Below are 25,496 nucleotides of genomic sequence, written 5' to 3' on the forward strand. Positions count from 1 at the left end.
GAAGGGTCCCTTCACAGTAATAGAGGTACAGGACAAAACCATTTACTGACCACATGCTAGAACTACGGTGGCTGACTAAACAGATAAATAGAAAATGTGCTGACGAGATAACCAATCACAGGATCACCGTTATGTCGAAATCTTGAGATAAATTATCTCAAGATCTCAACATAACAAATGTTTTTTTTTTTTCCCCCATTTCCTCAATGAGCTATCACATGTAACCGCAAATGTATCAAATTAGTGAATCACGGAACTGTGACATGACGAGGGAGCGCTGTATTTGAAAGCTTTCCTTTTTGTTCAATAAGCTTACAAACATGTTAACAAACGTGTTTCATAAAAGCATTGATGAGCAACATGGTGTGAAGAGTCATGTTCAAAATGCATAATCCACACCTTCAAGTCCTTTCATGCGCTTATAAACCTGCCTTATTGAAAGCAGAGCTTGACTGAGCCCAGTGTTGTCCAGGGAGGTGGAGGCTGCCTTGGAGTTAAGAGTTTTAGCGCCCTCCAGTGGTAAGGGAAAGGTATTTGTATGAAATTGTTGATTATTAGTAGGAATAGCTGCCTAATATGGAGCACTCACACACACAGATATATTATTGAAAATGCATGGTTTATTAGCACAAGTTGATAACTAAAATTACAACAATTAAAAAAAAATAATACAATGACCACATACCACGCATAATATGTCTGAAATGACAAAGTGTGTTTGTTTGGATGTGTTCAATACAGTGCTTGTTACACGTGCATTGCATTATTTAAAGCCTCTATGAGTACAATAGCACTCTAATTAATTCGTCAATGCCTTCTGTGTTATTATATGTTACTATATATCTTTTTAACCCATTCTTGCCTAAATTTTCTGAATTAAGTTTCCTTTGCTATACTCATGCGCAGATGTGACTTATGAACATTTCTAGTGTTTGTTTTGAATTAGCCTTTGCAATTTTAAAAGAAATCTTTTTTTTTCTGTGTCCCATATATGGGACGCCAGGCACAGGTGGGTACATGTTTTAATATGTTATATATCTTACCAATAATATCAATAGTAATATTCATGAATACTAAATAAAGTAATAAACCACAATATTATATAAAAATAACTTTTATTTATTAAATAACAATACATTTTATTTATTATATATCAATAACTCGTATTGTATAACAAGAACTTATTGTAAATCAATTAACTCAAAGTAAACAACTTAATTGTATCAACAAGTATGTGGTAAAAAACATAACTCATAGCAAACCCTACTTTACAGCATATAATAAAGGTCATTTGATATTTGATATTTTTACTTCAACCTGATATTCTGTCAACAAATATTGAAAACAAACTGGGGACCTCTGACACCACTTTGCCAATTACTGTTGGTGGAATGGCTTGAAACAGTCAATGTGCAGTCCAACATGACATTTGCAACATAAAACTTTAGCCTTCTTGCTGCAATGAGCACACCTTCTCTGCGTCTGATTTGTTTCTGGGTAGTGACCTTGTTCATCCCGTCGCACAGCTTTGGTCACTTTCTCCTTTCTCCAATGCCAGGAGCATTCCTCGCCTCAGCTGAAAACTTTAGCCTGTACACATTTACCACCTCTCTTTGAAAAGCCAGCAGGTCCAGGGATCTATTCTTGTGCCCTGCAGAGTTCCTATACAGAAGCCATGCATTCTGTATGGCCACATCAGGCATGAACATAAAGAAGGGAACCCACCACTTCTTTGAGCAGATGGAAATTCTGTAGTAGCTAATGTTTTGGTCCATTCTATCAACTCCACCCATGTACTTGTTGTAGTATCGAATTACCTGTGGCTCATCAACTTCAATCACCTTCTTCTCAGCCTGAGAGTAGTGCTTTGCCTTTCTGATAGGCATTACTGGCTGACAATTAGATGCCATCGTGACCACGCTGTTATCATTCCATCGTGTTACTATCACACGATTGGTAGAACTGTAGCGGTAGTTTTAGTCCCCGAGGACTTTTAGACATTGACTTTGTATCTAAAACAGGACAATCCTGCACTCTGTTAGCTCTCAGTATGCCAGTAGCTCCTATTCCTTTGTCACCCAAGTACTGCAGCAGTGGAAGTGATGTAAACAGATTGTCAGATGTTAGCTGGAATGTCACTTTCTTAGGTAATATTGAAATCAGTCCTGTCACCACAGAGCCACCCAAGCCAAGTTCAGGTAATGTAACACCTTTACCAGCATAAGGTTTGCACTGAATGAGATATCCAAGGTGAGTATTCAGACACCACAGCTTATAACCAAACTTGATTGGTTTGCTCTTCATGAACTGTTTAGCTGAGTGCTTCCCATAATAGGGAATCATGGCTTCATCTATACACAGACTTTGTTCAATCTGGAAGGCCTTGAGGAATCTCTCATTCATCATTTCATAGAATGGCCTTATCTTGCCATGCCTGTCTCCAGCAAATATCTGAGGATCTCTTCGAATCTATCACGTTTCATCAATTGTGATACTGCAACATTACATACATCTTCACTCTGTTCCCACGTCTCCTTGGTACAACAGCATTGCCGCTTATAAGCAGCACTGCTAAAAAGGCCCTCATTTCATCTGGACTGACAGTGAAGTTCAGCTTACCTTTGAAAGATTGCATTTGATGCCGAGGGAAGACAAAACCTGGCAGCCAAATAATAAAAGCAGGAATAATAGAACTATAAGAGGGGAATATTTTACAGGTTTCATTATTTCATTTCAGTGAACACACACCCGAGGAGATGCACATTTTCACCCCGTCCCATATATGGGACGCTAGGCATTAATGGGTTAACTTGGTAGTCCTTCATAATCCATATAAATATTTTATGACATTCGACTCGTATCATCCAAGAACGTGCTGTTTAGGTTTGATAATAGGTCCTTCAGATGCTGCATTTCTTTATCTGAAAAAAGAAGATGAAAGTGATTTACTTGTAATTTAACTGTATTTAAAATCACTGCAAGGGGTGCAGAGGAGGAGAGTGACAGTTGAACACCCCCTAGTGGTCTTTACTAGAACCACTGGCTTCATAGATATGGTTGAAAGGGAGTGGTGGAAACGGTTTGAAAACATGGCCCATGCTATCTTAACGACAATACAGTCTTTTACTCGTGCACTCGTATGCTATTGGACTGGCCACACACACACACACGGAGACTAGTTTGATTTGATCCAACAGCAATGGTAAATAAACAAACACAGGCTTACTAGTAATATGGCAGTTAAGGCGACCTGGAACACAGAGACTGCAGCGAGAACCATGACTATGAGGATCATCATCAGAATCGGCGCACCGCTGGAGGACACGGCTCATTCTTCACCTCAGCTGAAGATATCAAATACCGGTTAGGGTGAAACACCTTCACAGTGTGTCAGTCCTGGATAGGAAATAAAACGACCCATCCACTGGAGTCCTCAGACTCTATACCTAGTGGTGTACTATTTTCTATAGGCAACAATGTAGTCAAGCGGAACTCAAGTGGTCCTCTTGAGAACTTCATTACGAACTACTTCTTTAAAAAGGAAATAAAAAGACACGACAGCAACAGTGCATCGACTAGGACTGTGGACACAATCACAAACGAAGCCACTGACAAATAAATAAATACAAATAAATTAAAAAAAAAAAAAAATACCTTGAACCAATAATGTCCCAGTTTCCATAACAAGTTTCCATAACAAGTCTAACAGACTCGCAGAAATACCCATCCGTGTCGCTCTCCGTCAGATTGCTGATTGTTAGGGTGCGTTTCTTTGCATCCCCGTCAATCTTCATGATACCGCTGGCTACCCAAGATCAGAACACCCAAATAAGTGTTGTCATTGTAAAAAAAAAAAACAGAAGGACATTTTAGGAGAAATTGTGTCAATTTAATTTTTCTGTTCTTACGTGTCGACATTCCTAAAAGCTGAGTAGTTTCTATCATTGTTCTGCTTCAAAACTGCAATGCTTTTTTATGTCTTCATTTAGAATTAAAAATGCATCTATAAATATCAAATATGAATCTATAAAGAATGTTCTAAATTATATAGATGGTTACTGTTGGTGGTGGAACATGCAGGGCTACAAAAAACACTTCAACTACTCTATAGCATGACTGTTTTCTCCAGATTCAGAGAATGCCTGTTCTACAAAAAAATCCAACAGATGAATCCATTCAAGAAAGCAGCATTTTTCTTTAACAAATGAACGCGTGGGTAGCTTATGATTCGCTGCATTTGTCGTCTGCTACTCATTATTTAAAGCTGTGTGAAAGTCATGCTGTGAAAGTGCGTGGCTTGTATGCAGCTATTCTGAACTTTATTAACGCTGAAGTCATTCTACTGGGAAACTTTTAAACACGTTCCTTTTCTAGAAAAAAAATAAGCATGTTAAAACATTCACAATTGCATTTGTTAATATCACCAATTTAAAAAGTCCTGTTAAATGATCACAGTACTAGAGTTCATTAGATTTTTTTGTGTTTGTTTTTTTTATTGAATACACAGTACATAAAACAAATTATTAAAAAATAATTTCTGATTCCATGTCATTCATTAAGGCTTAGTAGTTAAATAATTTTTTGACAATACAGTTACTATTTTTTTTTTTTTTTTTTTAAATTTAGTCGTCGCACCTCATCCTGCACCCCACGCAGAGCGACTTTACTGGATGCGCCACTCGGGAGCCCTTAATACATAGTTACTCCTTAATAGTACCGCAATTGCTGTTAATCGGAGCCTGGTTAACGAGAGCTTTAAAAAAAAAAAAAAAAAAAACCTAGGTGCATACAAAATACAACATGTACATGTAAGACTAAAACTAAGTTAGTAAAACTCTTTATCAACAATCACTGAATGTACTCTAGCTAGGGATGAACAAACACACAAATATATCATGATACTAGATTCATAACATCTAATAGAAACAGGAGGCTTAGTTCAGGTGACCCAGAGACCTTTGACTATAAGGCTAAAACCCACAGGAACACGAAATTTCACAGCCCATTTCACGAGTAGCTACATTTTTGGTGAAAAAGTACACAATTTGTGCACTACATACATATATATATATATATAAAGTGTTTTCTGTTAACATATTGTATTTGCAGAAAAGAAATTGCATCTTCAGTATCTTTCATGGGTGAGGTTGTTAAATCAACAGCATTTGTAACAGCATTTGCGCTTAAAGACTGCATCCATACACACGTGATTGTTTCAGCGATCAGCTTCTGACCGAAGAAAGTTGCTAATATAGAGCAGCACATTGTTAAATCCACAATAGCTTTTATGTATGGGCCCTTGTGTGCTGTATGAATGGTGGCATTAGTCCTGATTATGGTAGTGTGCAGAGAGGCAGACACGTCCTTGCAGTTAGTCTGGAGCTGGCTGCATGTTAACCTGTGGCTTCCCCCTCCTCCATGGTCTTTTCATGTTCATCTGTCAACAAATACACAGCACCCTTAAAACAAACCCAGGGAAAACTAAAGGAACACAACTAAAGTTATCAAATAAAAAAAGAGCTTTAATGAATCGCTCATTGGCCTAGGGCACAATGTGTCAGTTAGAAACTTGCCTTTCAGACAGGCATTTTCTTAGAAAATGTACAAAAAAAAAAAAAAAAAAAATAGATATTTTAGTAAGCAAGTGGTTAAAAAACGTATACGCTGCTAAATCATTTTTGCTCGTCCCCTGCAGATTCTGAACAATGGCACATTGTTAAATCTCACGCTAGCTTTTATGAACATGTGATTTAATAGTCCAAAGTTCCGCTGGCCCCCATGTGATTTGAAATTGGCACAAACCTTTTTCCTCTTGCTGTGCTTGAAACCAAGTGTTACCTAACGAAACAAAAAGAGAGAGAGTGTTTACAAATCCTGCCCAAGGAACGATGTGCTGGTTCGAAACTTGCAGTGCAGACAGGCACTTTCTAAAGATCTGTTCTGTTTCTACAAGGTGTTATTTTGTTGGGACAGTGGATGAGTACAAAGCGTAACTGCACAGGTATTTAAAACTGACAGGGATAAAAGAGAAATCCCCAAACCCAGAGAAACAAACAGTTTTAGGAACCGTCTGCAGAGCAGGGCAGAGGGACAACAGTTAGTACAAGTGAAGTGAAACATATTCAGCTAAAATCCACCCAAGTATTTTGAAGTTAGGTATGTGCAGAAAACAGAATGTTTGCTTCCCCTTCTCACAGCACGACAGTTTCTCTCAATTCAATGTTATTCATTTTATAACACGTTTTATGTTGCTGAAACACAATAAACTGTATTTGTTTTTTTAATGGGAAGGTTGAACATGAATAGACTGCACACACCAGATAAAAAGGGAAAAAACACCACTGGCCTGACAAGATGGTTGGTCACCCCTTGCTTAACCGGTAATGAAAGTATGGAAAATGGGATGACGTTCCATTCAGTCATGCTCTAATTGAAACACACAATAGCTGTCTCCCATGACAGACTATTATTAGTGAGTATTAGACACAGGGCATTTATGGCGCCCCCCCTGCTCTTCCTCATAAAAGTTTTCCATGGTGATAGTATGCATTTACCAGTTTAGCATGGTTTGCCATGTTTTAGTTTTCTCTTCCAAAGTAGCGTTTGAACTAACCCCAGCCAAATCAGCGATCCTGGAGGTCCCCCAGCCAACATTGGCGACTTAGCGCTATCAGGATTCAAACCAGCTAGCTCCTGATTGCTTAGTGGACATAGTGGACCCAAGGGCAGTAATATCTGCTACCTCTTTAGTTTTAGTTTTGTTTGCTTTAAACACAAACTTGGAAAACTATGCACATTTTGAACAGGAAATGTATTTATGAAACAGTTGAAAAGCTGAATATAAATTCTAACAACATACCCATGATGGGGAACATAGATTCCCTTCGAGCTCCAGCTAAATAGAATAATTAACATCAAATTATTACCCAGTGTGGCAGGAGAATTCAATTATATTTCTTTAAAGTACAAATCTGCAATGATGAAGTGAACAGCAGCTCTGAATGGTGCAATAGAACCACTCGGAATGACTGAACATCATAGAGGAGGAGGGCAGTGAAAGATGTTCCATCATTCCATTTGAAGCTACTGCCTCATGCCAATGTCTTTTGTGCATTTGTAACATTTGATTATTTCTACATTCACAATTATTACTCTTTTATAGCAAGTGAAATAATGGTGTTGTATACAGTAACCCACACGCTGACTGATAACCTAACAGGTTATATATTTAAACCAAGTGTAACCTTTCATTTTGGTGAGGTGACCAACTGAAGTGTGCCTGTGCAAAACATATCGCTTGGCCGGTGTGTTTACCCACGCGTCAGCTGGAGGTAATAAAACTATTAGCCTTTGTCCCCATTCCAGGAGGCCTGCGTGTGTGCAACAGAAATTGTGTTGCTGCCTCACCTCGTGATTGTCTCCGATAAATATATAAAATCAGAATGCCGGCGGCTAGGGCGCCGACCACGATAAAAACAGCGGTTATGGCCGTGGCGTTCTTCGTTCCTTCCTGCTTCTCTGGACCTGAAACGATTTCGAAACGGAAAATCAGCTCCTCTGTGCTTCATTGACGTGTGTGCCTTTCATTCGCACAGCCATTGTGTTTAGTGCACAGCCCTACTGTATATCTGCACTGGGAATTTCTCTGGGAGCAGCTCTGAATGGCTACCTGCTGTACGACCCTCAGGGAGGTCCGGGGATGTTTCATGAAGCACTGTTACTTGAACTCTGGGACGATACGTACAGCACAAGCAAACAAAACACTGTAAGCTCCGGAATGGGAAGCATTGAATAACCGTGCCACATTAAAGAGATCAGCAACTATAAACCATGGACAGTGTGCACATTTACCTTACTTCTCTGTACTCTATACCATGCTGAACACATGCTTCCAATCTAACTACATGTATGGCACTTTGCTATGATGTTGCCATTGTGTAACACAGTACAGTTTTAAAGGGGGTGCATAGAACTGCTTACCAATTGCCAGCTGATATTCTGCCCATTGTTTGTCCATCTTGTCGTTGACGACAACACATTTATATAGAGCCATGGAGGAGGACGCTGTCATGGTGAAGACGCTGCTCAAGTTGAAGCGTCCATCTTGAGTGGGTATGGTGCTTAATGCAGAACTATTTGTCCTGTTGGATAACTGTTCAAACCAGTGGATCTGTCCTGGTGGGTAACCCCCTGATGCATTGCAAGTCAGGGTCACTGGCATTGAATCCTCTATGTTGATCCCTGGTACTGAACTTATTACAGGCACTGAATAGGGAGCTGCAATTAAAAACAAACAAAAAAAAAACAGTCAGTCTTTTAAAAGACAAGCCAGACAATGTACTTAGTCAATTCAGATGTCTCCTGCATGGGGCAGGGAAAAATGTGATGTCCAGAACACTTTGCTCATGTATTGTGTGATCGACATTGCTGAGTTTGATCAACGTTTCTCATACAAGATTCTAAGAGCACCCAGAATTTGTGGTATTCCAATATTCATCACAATGTTCAGAGAAGCTCTGAATAGGTTTAAACCATGACTTAAACATTCAGTGTGTTGAATAAACTCCATCTGTGTTCAATTAAAATATGAAAAGAAAATATAGGCAGTGTTATCCTGCACAATCACAAGCCAGACTGAATAGGCTCAGGCCTGCCTCCAGTACTAAATGTCTTCACCAACATAATTATTTTCCAATTAGCCTATTAATATTGATATAGGATTCCACTGGACAACAGTGCTCATCTACACTGCAATCCTGATCTACAGCAGCAACTGTAGACACTGTAACGTACCTGTAACCCTAAGGTAGGTGTTTCCTTTATCATAGCCAATGTCAGTGCTTATCAAGAATCGATAGCTCCCTTGATCAGACACCTGGGTTTTCTGCACCAGCAGTGACACACTCAGCTCCTTCTCATTCCACTCCAGTGCGCCACTAGAGAAACGTGCATCTTCAGCTGACCATTTCCCGTTTTCAAACGTCAGCATTGTTTTACCAACACATTTGTCAGCCTCCACTTTGCACCAAATCATTTTGATAATTTGGAAGCCTTTCTTGATAGACACCACTTTGCAATTCAGCACTGCCTGCTGGCTATATACCCCCTGGTTTTCAGGATCGCATTCCACTTTAATAAAATCTGTCAAAATAGAAAATAATCGATTACTTGCAAAACACAACACAGTCGTGTTCCACTTGATAACTTCAACTCCAGAAATCCATTGGTCTCCAAGCTGTGTTGATATAGAGGCTGAAGTATATCATCAAGTCCCAGAAAACAGTAGGCAATGAATGTGTTATTATAAAAAATAGGTCTGTCCAGATTCGAACGATCGAATGTTTTGTGATAGAAATTGAAAGTTTTCTTTACTTACTGTCTTGGCAGTAGACCGCTTGGATTGCAGCTATTCCAATAGCCCAGTACAGCATGCCAGACAGAGCCATTTCTAGTGCTTTGATCTTCCTTAACTTTGAGCTGTTAATAAAAAAAAAAGGTTCAATTCATTATTCTGCTGAAACAGCAGCACATGTAACAGAGGCAGATCGAAATACTAACACAGTTGGGATCGTTAATATGTGGCCATGTGTTGGAGATCAAACATCTACAGTGTGTTTCTGTAAACATATGAAAACCCCCAGGGTGTGCAATAACTTGATTATAATGACTGCTAGCAAAAGCATATAAAGCAGAGTGAAAGCATGGTAAAGCATAGATTAGCAATGTAAAGCCCCGAGAGGTATGGTAAAGCATATTAAAAACATGGCAAACCAGGGCAATCGTTGGTAAATGCATCTTTCATAGCAAGACCCTTTGGCCAGGCCTGGTGAAGCGTTCCATGCATTTCCGTTCCTTTTGCATGATGTTAGATTATACTCTTGTAAGGGGCGATGGATGGTATGTGTTATGTGGAATAGCAACCCACTCATGTGCTTTGTTCACATCTGCTCACTATTGTTAGCACTGATTTACAGCACAGTACTTCGGATCATTAAGACACTGCCAAACACGTTTTTTATTTAATCCCTACAGTAGTTTTTCAAAGCGTAGCCCACTGCATATGCAGAGCATATACCCATGCTTATTCGATGTCAGTTGTTTTGTGTGTAGAGTAAAATGTATTGGTAATGTTAAACCAGATTGCTGGAGGTGGCTTTGGTATTGCAGAATCGCTAAGGTAACTTGCTAAGGTTTAAAATGATTGCATAGATAAAGCGTCAGCAGAAATGCATGGGAAAGGAAAATATGGTAAACAATTAACCACGATAACCTTGGAAAATAGGGTGGTCAGCGGTTGGTTGCACTTGAATGGAGTAACAGCTGAATGGGTCATTTCTATTAACAATTAATAAGATAACAGAAACAGACTGTAGTCATGATGCATGTCCTGAGCCCAGTATAGTATAAATTCTATTAACAATTAATAAGATAACAGAAACAGACTGTAGTCATGATGCATGTCCTGAGCCCAGTATAGTATAAATACCAAGCATGGAGGCGACACAGGCAGAGTAGATTCCAATACCTCCAGGATCATCGTGGACCATCAATGAATGTCTCCCCAGGGTTCAGGTAATCTGATCAATTTCATATATCTCTGTTAATACTAGTGGAACGTATTGTATCTAAACAGTAACGCTCCATGTTCAATGGAATGCGGGTATTTGGAACTAATAAATATTGTTACAATTTGAAAACATGGTCTGGTCTCATCCTTATAGTGTAACAAAGTAGTTTATTCCATGTTTACCTTCATTCCTAAGTCTTACATGTGAGGCTTGTTTTAAAACAGCAGTCAAAGCAGCAGATGATCCTTAATACTAAATGTAAAATCTGTTTGACTTCACAAAGGGGCTCGCTAGTGGAACTGGCTTGCCCCTCTATGCATTCACCAACACGTCCAACAACATGTCCCCCGGTGTTCCTTGGAATTGCAACGTTTCCCATTAACCTCCACAGGAATGCGGATTGTGCAACGCATCATGAAAAGGTATGCAACAGTGGCCCAATCCCAGAAACCTTCAACACTGGACAAGAAACTCTCAAACAGCACAGACTTCACACGGTACCATGCTCTTCAACAAACAAATATCCCGTGACGCCTAAATGCAAACCTAAACAAAGGGGAGGTGCCTTTGTATTACTGAGCTGCTTGTAAAACGAGACTCTCCTTAAACATTTATAGACCGCTGATTTATCGCGCTACTGCACCACATAAGAAGAGATAGGTTTGTACTTCTTGTAAGTCACGAGGTTTGCTGCTTTAAGGAAGTATTTTGAAATTGCACTGCCTTTGTTGTCGTATTTCTTTGCTTCCTATAGTTTTCTCTTCTCTTTAAAGAAGCCACAGGTGGCTGGTGGTTGGTTTCAAAGCCAGCAGCGATGGAGGAAGTGAAACTAGAGAAGGTGTAGAATATAGGGAATTAGAAATGCTGCCCTGTTTACAGTTTTATTTTACAGTGCTGGCTTCACTGTATTTTTACACACCATTCTACCCTGTAACAGGCATGCCCAGTCTGTAATGTATTGGCATGTCGGGGGAGTAGGTTGGCATGGAACGACAGGGGTTTTCCAACCACTTTCTGTTTCACCTTTTCAACAGCCTGCCTCTTGAAACAATAAAAGCCTTAAATAATCTGCTTTCACTTTTGCCTGCTCCGTGATGCATATTATTTGTACCCACACTAGGAGAATGGACAGAAAATACAAGCTAGTTTAGTCATGGATGTGTCTGAGTTGAAGCCTGCAATGCTGGATGTTGCCCATGTAAAGGGAGTAATATGTGGGCACATGAATGTACGCAATGAAACAAAGATCTGTATGCCAGGGAAGCAACAACAACAAAAATATGCTGAAAACATTGAACGAGTTTTACCTCTTTGTTGTGCAAAATGATTCATCTGGCATATTTATTCATGAACTGATGTCATGGGCAAATATAAGTCAAAGAAAACATCTAGCACAAAGGCTAAACTGAGCGAGCGAGATACAATCAAAGTTCAAGCTGGAAGCTGCTCATAACAAAACTGAGTGTGACCTGGCACGGAGCCCGATCCTCGTCCATCATTCTTCCTGCACCTTGGCTTTGACTATGTGGGGAAGTCCAGATAATTCTGCAATGCTTATCTAGCTGCGGTTTATGCTGAAAGGAGACAGCCAGCACCATATGAAACTATTTCATCAAAGAACATTGTTTCATTCTGTAGAACAACTGTGCTTTTCTAAATTACGGGCTGAATCTTTACTGTCCCCTAGAATTATATAGGGCTCCCTGTGGTCCGAGATACTGTTAGCAAACTATTTTTTTTTTTTTTTTTGCGAGTTGTATTTGCTTAAAAGAGCCAACTTCCCAACGTTTGGCTCCAGATTAACCGGACGCTTTGAGACAGACCGCGATTTCAAAATTCCCCCTAAATTGAAAGTAATTCACGTATAAATGAGCTCCACCTTTGCTGAGATTAATCCTGCTGTGGTGGAATCGAGATGATGATGCGATTGTATTTGCAGAATAATATGGCCGATTGAATTTTAACAAACAGAAAAAAATAGCGTCTGGCTGCAATTCATTCTTGGTATAATACAATTATTTGACGCGCATGCGTGTATTTAAGCACCATTATTAATTGTAGCTAAGGATGGTTCATTTACACCTTCATTTATTTCAATTTAGGGGCAAGTCTGAAATCTCGTTCTGTCTCACAGCGTCCGGTTAATCTGGAGCCATATGGTAACCCTAATGACATACCTTTGTCAAGGGAAAGTGTGTTTGAAAACCTCTTTTAAAATCCCAATGTAACCACGGTATATCTGTATCTAAATATCTATACAAGCTTCTATTCAAATACTTCCTTGTTTCATCGTGCAATTGAATAGCATTTCAAAGAGCGGCTCATTTTGCACACACAAAAAGTCCCCTAATTGTTAATCACAGCCCCCAACATTTTCAAGATTACAGCCCTTAACTCCGCATCATTTTATTATTATTATTATTATTATTATTATTATTATTATTATGTATTTCTTAGCAGACGCCTTACAATCGTAAACAAAAACAATATCGATATACAGTAACTCCGCTCTGATAATGGCGCAGCTGCCTTTTTTTAAGTGTCTCCCAATCCGAAGACAAATACTGTACTCCATGTTTTGCTACAAATACTGTTTGAAAACTGTGAGTCGTGTTTTAGGTTATCTTTGATTCAGTTACATGTTTCAAACTGTAAACAGTCGTACAAATAATGTCGGGCGTGCTACAGTGCACTACCACAGCACGCGAAGTCCACACAAAACGACACAGCACGACACATCAGACACTAAGCAACGACTTGAAACATATACCTACCTTACTAATCAAACTTTGAGATGTCTCGTTGTTTTGTTTCTTCTGGGTTTCACCGTTTCAAAGCCTGAAAGACTTCTTGTATTCTGCACACTCACTGAAGTCTATGCTGTGTTATACAAACTGTGTGGAGCTTTCACTTTCGAATGAGGCGTACACATTCCTGTTGTACGTCCAGTTTAATATACGAAACTATATATATATATATATATAGTTTCGAATGTATCTAAAATTGGACAGGTTAAATTTCACAGCTTTGATTACTTTTTTATGTGTTTCTTAAAGGCAAGGCATTTTGTGCTGGATGATTTTAGATATAACTCTAAACCCCACATATTGAAAAATAACTCGTGGGATTACAGCGGAGTAATCTGTAACAAAACACGTCAAAACATGTTAGCACTCATTTGAATAACAACACAGCGGATATAGCGTTGTTCTTACTTGCCTTTAAACATTACAATACAGAAACCTTGGCCGCTTCTCAACGTTTCTCTTCTCATCACAGGCCATGGTATTCTTTCAAACAGTTACTGAAAGGGTTAAATGTTAAGATATTCACTAGAATATTATTATTATTATTATTATTATTATTATTATTATTATTATTATTATACTGTGTATTTCTTTATGTTATAATTACTGTGCTTTCACCGATCTGCCTCTTTGCATCAGGTTTTTTGTGGCTATGCAGTAGATGGCGCTGGCTCTTATTAATATAAAGCAATTCAGCTGATCTAGCCTTCACTGCATATGTCTAATACAGCCAATTTGAACTGAACAGCAGCTACTGAACTCGGGAAATTAAGAAAACAGGATACTATGTCTTGAAACGGCAACTACTGTTCTTTCAATATAATTTGTACTTGTTCTTTTAAAAAAAAAAAAAAAAAAAAAGTTGTTCACAAATAAAATACATGTAAAAATTCCAGTGTGATTGACTTCCCTTCCTCTTCTGACCACTACATTATTTTGAGCATATATCTCATTTCCTCTTTGATTACCAAGTATATCATTTATACTATCCTGACAGACACACAAATACACACACAAAATACAGTTTCATCACATCACATACACAGAAATGCAGACAAAAAAAAAGTGAGCTTGTGCAGTTGAAATGTAACCCCTGGGAAGTGGGGAGAACACACTTTCTGTAACAATTATTTTATATTAATTCCTCATAAGAAACACAAGCTTGTGCGTTACATTAGTTACAGTTTGTGGAAAGGCAGCTGGCAAGGGTCTCTTCCTTGGAAGTTCTGGTGTTTTACAGAAGGCTAATTTTCATCAAGCACTGCTAATGGATCATTGCAAAAACAAAACAATGAACAAAAATGTGTTTATTTTAAACTAAAGCTAAAAAAAATAAATCACCAAAATAATGCAAAAGTGTTTTTTGTTAACAGAAGGTATTTTTTCAGTCTCTGTTATTTATTAAGCATTCCTTCTTAGATCATTAAAATGTCCATCTATAGGGCTGGGTTTTGAATTAACTCTGCCAGAATACCCAAGCGCTGAATAATCATTGCTCATACTCATTCTCCTTACACAGCTGATGGTCTCTTTTGACTGAAACATGTTTGTTCAAACACCTATGGAAAACGGATTAAAACTAAAGATCTGAATTCTTCGTCCTCAACAACAATATATTGCCAGAAGTGTGAAAAAGAACAGAACATTCCGTCCATACTGACCCATATCATCCAGAGTTCAAATAAAACTACTGCAATATTAAACCTTATTAGAGCATTGACAAAGAAGTTTTTTATTTTATTTTTCTGAAATTTAACATGTCCAAATATTTTACCCCGAGAGCAACTCCTCACAACAGGGCAGGAGGACTCAAGGGCAGGGGAAGCCTCCTCGGTTATTGCACCTCTATGCAAATACACAATTAAATATTACACAATGCATGCCGCCTCATTTGTGCTTGGCACCTGTGCTATAAACTCTTTGCCAATATGCAAGATCAGTTTTTCTTTCACAAACATTGCCTTAGAAAGGGGAAAGGGATCGTGCACCCCCAACTCCCAACACAATGCTGGCCAAAGTTTTGTTCTGTAACAATTCCTGCTTCCTTTCACAGCTGGAGAACTAGGGAATTTGTTTTGTTAAAAAAAAAAGATAGTTGTCAAACAGTTTTCCTGACTTACACCAGTACTGACTTTAGACAAATGTTTCTACAAGAGATTGATAATCTAAATGGCTTATTTATTAATACGTTTATTTTTAGTGTTTTTGAGTGTTATAGTTATAGCTGTTTTTGTTGCTAGTTCAGGAATATTCAGGTGTAGGAACACATGCCATCTCCCTCATATGATAGCTACTAATAAAGAGTTTGTGTTTTATATTGGAGTAAGAGAGGTGCTCACTGGTTCTTCACATTTACAATTGTAGAAATGAACTGCTGGCACTGTGACACAATTGAAACAAATCAAACTTACAGTACCTCACTGCAGCATTTCTTCGATAAGTAAGCACCTGTCCTCTTTCAATCAAATTCTGTCAAATCTACTGCCTTGTCAGATGTCCATTGCATATATGAATCAGTTGTGTAATGAAAAAACAGCAACACGTTTGTTTGCAGAGTGGTGGTGGAGCCCGTTTCTGTTTTGTGTTACTTTCACCTTGAAACTAACAAACAAAACTCAAGCCATACAGTGCCTCTGAAATGATTACAAAAGACCATACAAAGCACAGCCAGATCTGATAAAGAAGTGTTGTTTCAACAAACAAGCATGTGCACAATACCCGTTTCATTTCAGTAGATATGATTGAGATGGTCCTGTTATAAAAAGTACATTGACAAAGAATTATTAGTTTAATTTGTTTTATACCAAGTTTCTTTTTAGCATAAAAATACATAATGTTACGAGTGAATGTGCCTGTATGAGGTCATTAAAGCCTTAACCACAGGGACTTGCCAACCTCTATTTTGGGTAGCCTGTTTAACAGGATATTCTTTAGACATGTGCAGGGCTTGACACCAATGGTGGGAGGGTCATTTTACACATTGAACACATTCTAAGAACATTATACACAACAGTTACGAGTTTAACGCCTTTGTGCAAGACTTCTCATACCAAGTAGTCTGCCTCGATTTAAAATGTTCTAAACCAACACTCCTGCATACAATCCCAATCCAATGATACCACCTAGTGGAATAATAAAACATTACTCCATTCCGGACCTTTAGTCATATGACAAAATATGCCGGTGTGACGCAACCAATAGGCTGTTATCCTGCTAATCTTTGCCCTATTCAGGACATTGTTTTACCTGCATGTGGCTAGCTATACTTAGATTGTATCAACCCTGATGATCTCCAAGCTATTCACTCAGCTGCTTGCTGATAAATAAAAAACAAAAACATTACCAAAGGATCCTTGACAAAGGATTTCACAAGGCCACCAATTACTATACAGACAAGCAAGATAAGGAATCAAACCCATTAAGGAATGACAGAATGAAAAGAGCAACACAACTAGATTTGAACGAGAAGCGACGATCCATTACTGAAATGCGGATTCATTTACTAAAACTCCTGAGTACTTTCACCACTTTCCAGAAAATACCTGTCCCACCTTGCTTTAGAACATCTGTTAAAAATTGGGACAATAAATGTACAGAAGACTATGTGCGGTAATATCATCAGGTTTGACTGTTGTCAACTGTATTTTCAAAACAATACAGCCATCATTGCATGCATCCCTTGTACGCAGTAAAGAGAAAAAAAAAGACTTTTTTCATATCAATCTTTATTGTCTTTTAGAAATTCACGCATTAAATTCTTAACAGGAGACAGGGGTTGAAATGAAAGGTGGTGGTACATAAAGTGCTTCCGATGTTTAGAAAATAGTCAAAAACAAAACAATGAGCAGGATTCAATTGCTGTGGCTCACACAGGTAAAGGTAGATTTGACAGACAGAGAGAGTGAGAAAAAGAAAGACAGAAAGAAGAGTGGGGAGAAGAGACATAGTGACACGGTTTGCAGAGGCAAGATTAACCCAGGATAAGACTGGATTTGCCTCCAGGAGGGTTTCTTCGCCCAGGAGGACCAGCGGCTCCTGCTCCTGCTGCTGCTACAGTGGGTGCAGCTGCTGCTGCTGCTGCTGCAGGCTGTGGTGCCTCTTCCTTCAGTTCCGGCACAGTTTCAACCTCTTCAGAATTATTTTCTAGAAGAAACCGGAATAACCACAGATTAGTGAAGCTCTACAATGAGAGAAAGTGCTGCACACCAAATCGCAGTGCTTGGTCTTTAATTCATTGCACGAGTTGTTTTTTTAGTGTAAAAACAAACACAGCATTCCAATCGCTAGTTACTCAATACCAAACCTTCCACTTTACAGAACCAGCCGGCTATACAATCAAAATGTACACAGGGAAAGACTCCTTAGCACATCTGTAACTCATCTACTTTCAAAGACCACAAGTAGCTCTACTTAGCCATTCTTAGGCCTGAAATCATTAGTGCTAAATAAGCGATCTGTGAAACCAACCGAAAGTCATTGAAATGTTATCTTGACACCTTCATTTGCCACACTTGGTCTTCCAGATAAATCCATTGGAGCCCCGTACACAATAGCGTGAGCATTCAAACAGCAGCACACATTCCTGGTAGCTGACAGCACAGCTCACTGGGAGAGAACACACATGTCCCTCTGAATGGTAAATCCCATAAAAGGGGTTTAGTTTACTGCTGACAGAGTACCATTTTCTGTGTACAGACCACTTGGAGCAAAGGAGTGATACGCAGTGGCAAATGACACCAATGAAGGACAATGGCAGGGCTTATTTGGTTTTACTACTATTCAAATCCTACTTGTTTCATCGACTGAAACCATTCCTAAACACACAACTCCATGTGATGGGATGTATTCCTCAGATGTACTCTATCACTGGTATGGGAAGTGAACAAACAAACAAACCACATAAATAACAACCAGACAACAGAAAGCACTAAAACAACAGTAAATAGCAAAGGTTGACAGAAATGCAACAGTTAGCTGTAGTCTTTTTAAAAAAGAAGTCCTTACCAGAGTGAACAACAACAACAACTCACATTCCCACAAATAAAATAAAAATCACTTATTTGAGCAGGGGGTAGGAGAACTGGACTGTTTGAAAGGTACAGCTGACTGCATGCTGTTACCTTGGCAAATCCTACTTGCGATAGTGAACTACAAAGAGAGAACAAAGTTAGAACAAGCAGGGAGTAGCGCAGTTAACCACTTTAAAGCATAAAGAGCAGCTAACCATGATCTGGGTAGTTGAAGCCAAAAAATAACAGTATTATGGGGCAAAAAAACAATTTTTTTTTACAGAATTCACAACAGTCACATAGACACCATCTAACATACAGGAGCAGATTGTCTAAATTGTTCCCACTTGAAGTTTCACTTTCTCAGAGAAATGCTGTGAAGTGAGCCTGTCAGCCACAGGGTGCCGCTGTGGGACTCGTATGATAATTACATCCCGACATTAAACTTTGAGGAGAAGACATGAACTTGAAAATATTGCTGGAGAGGAAACAAAACCCCCAATGAGCAGTGACACTGTACCCTAGCCTGGTAAACCCAAAAAGAAATGACCAAGACTTGATAGCCCATCTGTCAACTTCCTAACTGACGGTTAATTAGAGGTAAATGCAACAGAACACTTAGCCTGTTAGGCAACCACATTGCCTAATATAAAGCTGGAAAACAGAGCGGCCTTGGGGTTTTGGCAGTGGAAGAAGTTGTACAAAGATTGACCGTCAAGAAACTTCTCCTAGCTTCCACAGCAATGGGATCACTTTTTCCAAGACGAGTCATATCCTGTTGACTCATTATAGGCATCCCGCTCATATCCTCCACATATTCTTGTGCATTACAGGGTGAAAATGGAGGGTTACGTCCCAGCAAACTGCAGGGTTACTTCTGCACCAGTCAAGTGCAAGGGTGAAGCTCTATGATCTCTTTCTATAGTTAAGTGTTCCTATTATGGTCACAAAGTTCAGAAAACACAAAACAAAACATTTTAGAAGTTTCAAATATGAAGAAAAAAAAATGAAAAGAAAGTTACACAACTCACCAGTGCTTGCTCTTTCATGTTCACCATCCTATATTAAAACAGGGGGGAACAAACTGCTTAGTCAGTATGACAGTAGACTGGGTGCAGAATGCCAACACAGATATTTCATGGCCATATTCATTGGTTCCTATTATCTAACGCAAGAACAGGGATGTACAAATATGGTACTTGAGGGTCAGAGTCCTCCAGGTTTTATAGGCATCATTAAATAACTGATTGAAGATGTGGAGGGAGGTTACATTGGTTCAATTAAATAAAATATGGTATCAGTGAAACAGCCCAGGAGGTCTCTGGTTCTAAAGGACCACCATTGTGCACCCCCTGGTGTAAAACATATTCAATGGTACGTCAATGCATATTCAGAATTCAAAAAGTAGAGACATGCATATATTAAAATTGTGCGAGGTCTATTGCAGTTTAGGATTAAAGACGCCCAATTCTGATTTAGTGTATAAAATGTTCTGTAAACTTCCTCATTTAGTCCTTTGACTGACTGGAAATTTGTACTGTACAGTAAAATGAAGCCATTCTAGATCATGGACCTACCCCAGGTGAACGCTCTCCAGAACCGTCGCCAATGGCCTGTCCACCAGGAGGGTTTCTTTTCTGTACCACAGACTGACCATCCCCAAAAATACCCATGGGCTTTCCTCCTGAAACAAGATCAACAATGAAACTGGGGTAGAGCAAAAATGGTTTAAGAAGTCCAATTCAGCTGCTACTTGCATCACATTTTTATAACTTGTTGCCTTTAGTTCCATTACAGTAAGTTAGGGCAAGGTTGTGAAGGGTGTGCATTTCAAATAACTATTTTTGCATAATAAACTCAAAATAAGAAGAGTACTTAAAACATGACATTAATTGAAGTTCAATGACAGAACAAACAAAACAAAAAAAGCTTAGCAGAGAGGCAAAGTCTTACAGCAGGACACTGGAGAACAACTGCTTCAAAGAAAGGCTTAGACGCATCATCTCAAATCCCATCAATAACACCCTTGAGGTGAAAATATGAACACGCTTGTTAGGGAACGGAAATTGGCCCCATTTGTAAACGGCCATTGTCGCTTGCAACAAAGAGATAGTCATGCAGGCACTGCATGAAATCCTAAAGCACCAATTTAAGACACTTCTCATGCGAGTTAGACTTGGCAATCAAGATCGTCACTGCAAAAGCCTGAAGTACTAGCCTCTTTCCCTGTAATGTGCTTTTCTTCTGAAAGCCTGAAGCACTAGCCTCTTTCCCTGTAATGTGCTTTTCTTCTGAAAGCCTGAAGCACTAGCCTCTTTCCCTGTAATGTGCTTTTCTTCTGAAAGCCTGAAGCACTAGCCTCTTTCCCTGTAATGTGCTTTTCTTCTGAAAGCCTGAAGCACTAGCCTCTTTCCCTGTAATGTGCTTTTCTTCTGAAAGCCTGAAACACTAGCCTCTTTCCCTGTAATGTGCTTTTCTTCTGAAAGCCTGAAACACTAGCCTCTTTCCCTGTAATGTGCTTTTCTTCTGAAAGCCTGTGTTGTATGTTGACTGCAGCAAAGTGATTTCATCGCAAAAATCACTGACAGCCAGCATCTCCGGCACAGAGAGTCCCAGCAAGGCGATGGAGCAGAATCAAGCCATGCATGTCATACAGCACTTCATTACAGACACAGAATTCAGATAGGTACAGCTTGCATTATCTGCAATTTCTTGGTGCACAAAAAAAACAAAACAAAACAATAAAAAACACTTAGGAATAGGTTGAGTTATTAAAAGGCTATTTTGTCAGATACCAGGAGCCGATAAGCAGTCTTCAATTTTAACAAGTTAATTGTAAAATCCTAAACTAAACAGGGCGATTAATTCAAACTAATTTGTCACATCCCAGAGTTTATGTAACAAAACAGCTGTGCTGATCCAGGCACAGGTCATAGTACATGTTATTTATCATCATGTTAGGCAATTGCTTCTCAATCCATCCATGTGGACGTAGATTCTGCAATTCCCAGACTCCATGCCTTTAACCCCTTTAACAGCCTGGAAAAATATTAAGCATAACAGCTTAAGCCAAGGGTGTGAGTCTCCAGTCCTCGAGGGCCATTCCTCATCAGAGTACATCAATGAAAAAAATAACTTAGTAAACATTGTTCTCAATGCAAATAAATGATGCATGAAAAGCAATGCAAATAAATGAATATTTGATTCCATTACCTAGGATTTTCTCATCTGGTAAAGAAATGAATCCAATTCTCCCACTTAGATTTTGATTGGGACACATTCACTTTAAGGATGATTACCTGGATAAAGAAAGCTCAAACCCTCCTTGATATAAAGGAGGGTTAGACCAAGAGCAAGGTTGATGCAAAGCCAGTTATCTGGATTAACAGCTCCTACCTGGTGGATTGTTCCTCCTGCTAGCATAAGGGTCCTCTGGAACCCCGAAAATGTTTGAGGCCGTTCTGTTTTTTCGGGTGGGCTGAGGGACTGTCTCCTCTTTTCCATTGCCAAAACAGATGTTGGAGTCTCCACCTGGCGGCCTCAGCACCCTGGGGAAGAATGCTTGTCAATAAACCATACTTTTTTTTTTTTTTTTAAACTGTAATATGGGATGAATACTATTTGAATAGTCAAATTCTGAAAGAATATTTGAATATTTAAAAAATGCTATAATTATGAACGGCCACATTTCTGGCCATTGAAATATAGAAAGCTTAGGTTTAGAAAATACAAAAGTATGTTTTAACAAAAATTGACAATCTGTAACAATCTAATAAACACATGCATGTACTGATTAAATAATATAAGTGCCCTTCCATTACACTGATCCACCCCACACCCCTCCCTTTCTTGTACTGTCTACCATCAGACTCCAAGCAGCTGTTCTAGTCTGACAGAATCCAGACTCAATGTCCCATCATGTTAGATACGTATAGGTTATGTGGTTGATTGTTAACCCAGGCTGAGCCTTTTGAACCAGATGAGGTAATGCCGTTTCTACAGAGCACCAGACGACACCAGGGAGATGTACAAAGGCTGGTCTGAAGACCCCACCCTATAATGCAAAAACACACTGAAATGTATGTACCGATCCATTTGTCGCTGCATTACATTCGGCAGACTTGTAACACGCATAACACTGAATATTCGCTTTTGTGTTTCTTTAGTTGGCCGTATTTCTTAAAACTAAAAAAAAATAATAATAATAAAGTGATGCTGAAAGCAGGATCCAAGGAGATGGGGTTGGGTGGATATACAAGTTATAAATATTTAAAAGGCCCCATTATGAAAAAGAAAGAGAGATACCCCTCCCATGTGTTCGGGAAATAGCGTAGTATTAGCACAGTGAATGCTACGTATTTGGACATCGCACTAAAATGAAGTATTGGCCTCCAACTTAAACGTGTATAACGCATTGCCTTCATATACCGCGTTTTCATAAACTGCAGTCTTATGGCGTGAAGCGGATCTCAGACGATCACGTTACTACTTCTGTCCCATAAAATTCGATCAAGTCGTCTCTCAATTCCGCATGTAAAAAATGGTTTCATCATTAGCTTCAAAACCAAACACACAAATGCATTTAACAGCGAATGCACCCGCTGAGTTTGGATTTATCCGCTGGACCAGACCCTGTGTTTCGCTAAAGAACAGGACGTGTACATTTTAAACACAAAACATTGAATAAATAGTCAAATACATTCAGTACAATCGATAGGTGATTGCTGAGTGTGCGGGTTATTAAACACTGTCAACATAATAATAAAAATAATAACCGGATTAATCCACACACAAATTTAGCTATGGCATTGTGATGTCGTGTTTTAGATTTATTCGCAATCGGGCGCCCCATATTTTCTAGAAGATAACGGACTTCCATTTTCCTTTTGTTCCCCAGGATACACATTTTCTTACCGCGAGCTGCTTTTTGAGCCGGGGTCCATTCCTTGATAATTTGTCGTTGTAGTCATTTTAAATCTGTTTTCTTTCTATAGACCAACTTTATCAATAACAAATAATTAAAAAGCGCGTATTGTCTTTTTAAAAATAAATCCAGTGTATTGTCATCCGCTGTCTCGCTCCACCCGAATTCTATTGAGCGCTCTCCGCTACCGCATGCAGCTCGAGAGAAAGTCGTTTATAATTTAATTCTCGCTCACTAGAATGTTACTCGGTAGGCGTTTCTTACATTCTGATTGGTGTACAGTGCCTCAATGTCGCCAATGACTGGTAACCCTCGCTGTCTGTCAATGTCAGCTCTGCGTTCCCATTGATTACGTGGTTTGAAAATCCAATCGTCCCCACCCCAATTACACGCTCCCCTCTGTTCGTTCAAATGGCTCTTTTTGTTTTTTTTAGTAGGGATGAGGATCTATTGTACACAATTATTGGTTTGTAATTCCGTCAGGCTCTTTAAAAAAAAATACCAGTGGCGATTAAATACTAAGAAATCAAAGGACGCTCATCCTGTATACCAAGAAAAAGAATCTCGGGAAAGGCGGGCGCTTATTATTATTATTATGATTTATTTCTTAGCAGACGCCCTTATCCAGGGCGACTTACAATTGTTACAAGATATCACATTATTTTTACATACAGTTACCCATTTATACAGTTGGGTTTTTACTGGAGCAATCTAGGTAAAGTACCTTGCTCAAGGGTACAGCAGCAGTGTCCCCTACCAGGGATTGAACCCACAACCCTCCGGTCAAGAGTCCAGAGCCCTAACCACTACTCCACACTGCTGCCCTTATAAATCATGGCCCTCATCCCATTTATCTGTCCCGGCTACACAACGCTTGTATCACCCCGCCAACCCACTGTACACACTACTCAGGGACTAAGACAATTATGAGAAAGGTTAAGCAGAAGCAAAATGAGCCTATAATGAGAAACTATAATAACCCTATTGATTTCCTTAACTGAATCAGAGACGCCTAAGGCAAACTAACTCATATTAATAAATCTTTTTAAGACATTTGTGAGATAACATCTTATGATAATATATGATTTTAAAAAACAAACAACTGTAGATTGATTCACTGTGCATCAAGTACTGAAGCTTACTGCCTTTGCTGCATATATAGGACTGGAGCTGAGCTAGGGACAAATCATGAAAATCATTTCCAAACTGAACCGGCAAACATCTCCAGTCTGCATTGCACGGTTTGGAGGTGTTACCTGCTTCTGAGAGTGATGGAAAAGCCACAGAAAAAAAAAAAACATTAATAAGGATTCTTTCAAAGGAAAAGTCGCTGTGTTCTCTTTTTATGGTGTTCGTTCATAGCAGATTCTAAACTCCAAAGTGTTAAATTATCTGTAAGCCTGTATATCAGTGTGCAAGAATGAAGCCTATGCACAAGTTCAGTGCTGTGGTATGTAACCACCCTTCAGAGCGCCAGTCCGATCGTTGCTGACAGCAAAACAGTATTCTCCAAGGGATGGAAATAACACTCCTATTGCATAGCAGTTTCACCCATTCCAGGTTTTACTATAAACTTCATTAGCCGCAGTGTATAGGTAGCAAGCGTGGGTGTGTCATCTTAAACTCGCAGTGAAGCCAGGAGTCGATCAAACTGCTGTACAATGGGAGTCTTATTTCCATCCCTGGTGCTGGCACACCGCGCAGCTGTCTACACGCTAAACAGCTGATCGTGCCCAAATGCTAGTGGGCTGGATACCCAGCTGCTATGTAATGAATATGGTATTTTAAAGAGCTCTAAGTCAGCCTACCAGTAATCTTTTTTTTTATCACTATAAAAATACCTTGAGGAGTAGCTCGAATGCGAGAAGACATGCCAGCCTGCTTTCCTTCGTTTGATCGCCTGGGCCCGAATGCCTGGCTGCTTACTCCGTCATCTGGAGCTAATAATCTATTTTGCAGCTCCTCTCAATGCTCTCTCCTGGCTGTGTGTGTGAGTGTGTGCGTGTGTCTATGTCCGGGGTACACAGACGTGCTTTCTTTGCAGCTGGCTGCAAGACTGCCACATGCAGTATTACTTCCCTGGATGCGCTGCATGCCCGCACAAGACTGGACACCTGTTGCGCTAGCACTGTGCCAGTGATGCGTTTCAGCAGGGATTTCATCTTCAGCTGGAATTCAATGTGTGCCG

General features: G+C 39.4%; 2 protein-coding genes across 5 annotated transcripts; both read right to left on the reverse strand.

Moving 5' to 3' along the window:
* Positions 1 to 4,467: 4,467 nt before the first annotated feature.
* On the reverse strand, positions 4,468 to 15,901 carry LOC117422905 (CD276 antigen-like). Of its 3 annotated transcripts, none has more exons than XM_034038142.3 (8): positions 15,792 to 15,901; positions 9,377 to 9,477; positions 8,794 to 9,141; positions 7,981 to 8,277; positions 7,408 to 7,524; positions 6,860 to 6,895; positions 5,803 to 5,838; positions 4,468 to 5,437 (listed from the first exon to the last, which is right to left on the reverse strand). In XM_034038142.3, exons 2-8 carry the CDS (start codon positions 9,444 to 9,446, stop codon positions 5,394 to 5,396), a joined length of 948 nt encoding a protein of 315 aa, XP_033894033.3. In that variant the 5' UTR covers positions 9,447 to 9,477; positions 15,792 to 15,901; the 3' UTR covers positions 4,468 to 5,393. The 3 variants fall into 3 exon arrangements, with proteins under 3 accessions (XP_033894033.3, XP_033894032.3, XP_033894034.3); XM_034038141.3 differs by lacking the exon at positions 15,792 to 15,901 and adding an exon at positions 13,343 to 13,627; XM_034038143.3 differs by lacking the exons at positions 6,860 to 6,895; positions 15,792 to 15,901 and adding an exon at positions 13,343 to 13,625.
* Positions 15,902 to 17,080: 1,179 nt separating this feature from the next.
* On the reverse strand, positions 17,081 to 23,529 carry LOC117422910 (jupiter microtubule associated homolog 1-like). Of its 2 annotated transcripts, XM_058989762.1 has the most exons (6): positions 23,299 to 23,529; positions 21,781 to 21,932; positions 19,962 to 20,068; positions 19,416 to 19,443; positions 18,496 to 18,523; positions 17,081 to 17,518 (listed from the first exon to the last, which is right to left on the reverse strand). In XM_058989762.1, exons 2-6 carry the CDS (start codon positions 21,886 to 21,888, stop codon positions 17,346 to 17,348), a joined length of 444 nt encoding a protein of 147 aa, XP_058845745.1. In that variant the 5' UTR covers positions 21,889 to 21,932; positions 23,299 to 23,529; the 3' UTR covers positions 17,081 to 17,345. The 2 variants fall into 2 exon arrangements, with proteins under 2 accessions (XP_058845745.1, XP_034784697.1); XM_034928806.2 differs by lacking the exon at positions 18,496 to 18,523 and having other exon boundaries at positions 23,299 to 23,526.
* Positions 23,530 to 25,496: the final 1,967 nt, after the last annotated feature.

Source organism: Acipenser ruthenus, chromosome 17 (genome assembly GCF_902713425.1).
Source record: "Acipenser ruthenus chromosome 17, fAciRut3.2 maternal haplotype, whole genome shotgun sequence".
NCBI lineage: Eukaryota > Metazoa > Chordata > Actinopteri > Acipenseriformes > Acipenseridae > Acipenser > Acipenser ruthenus.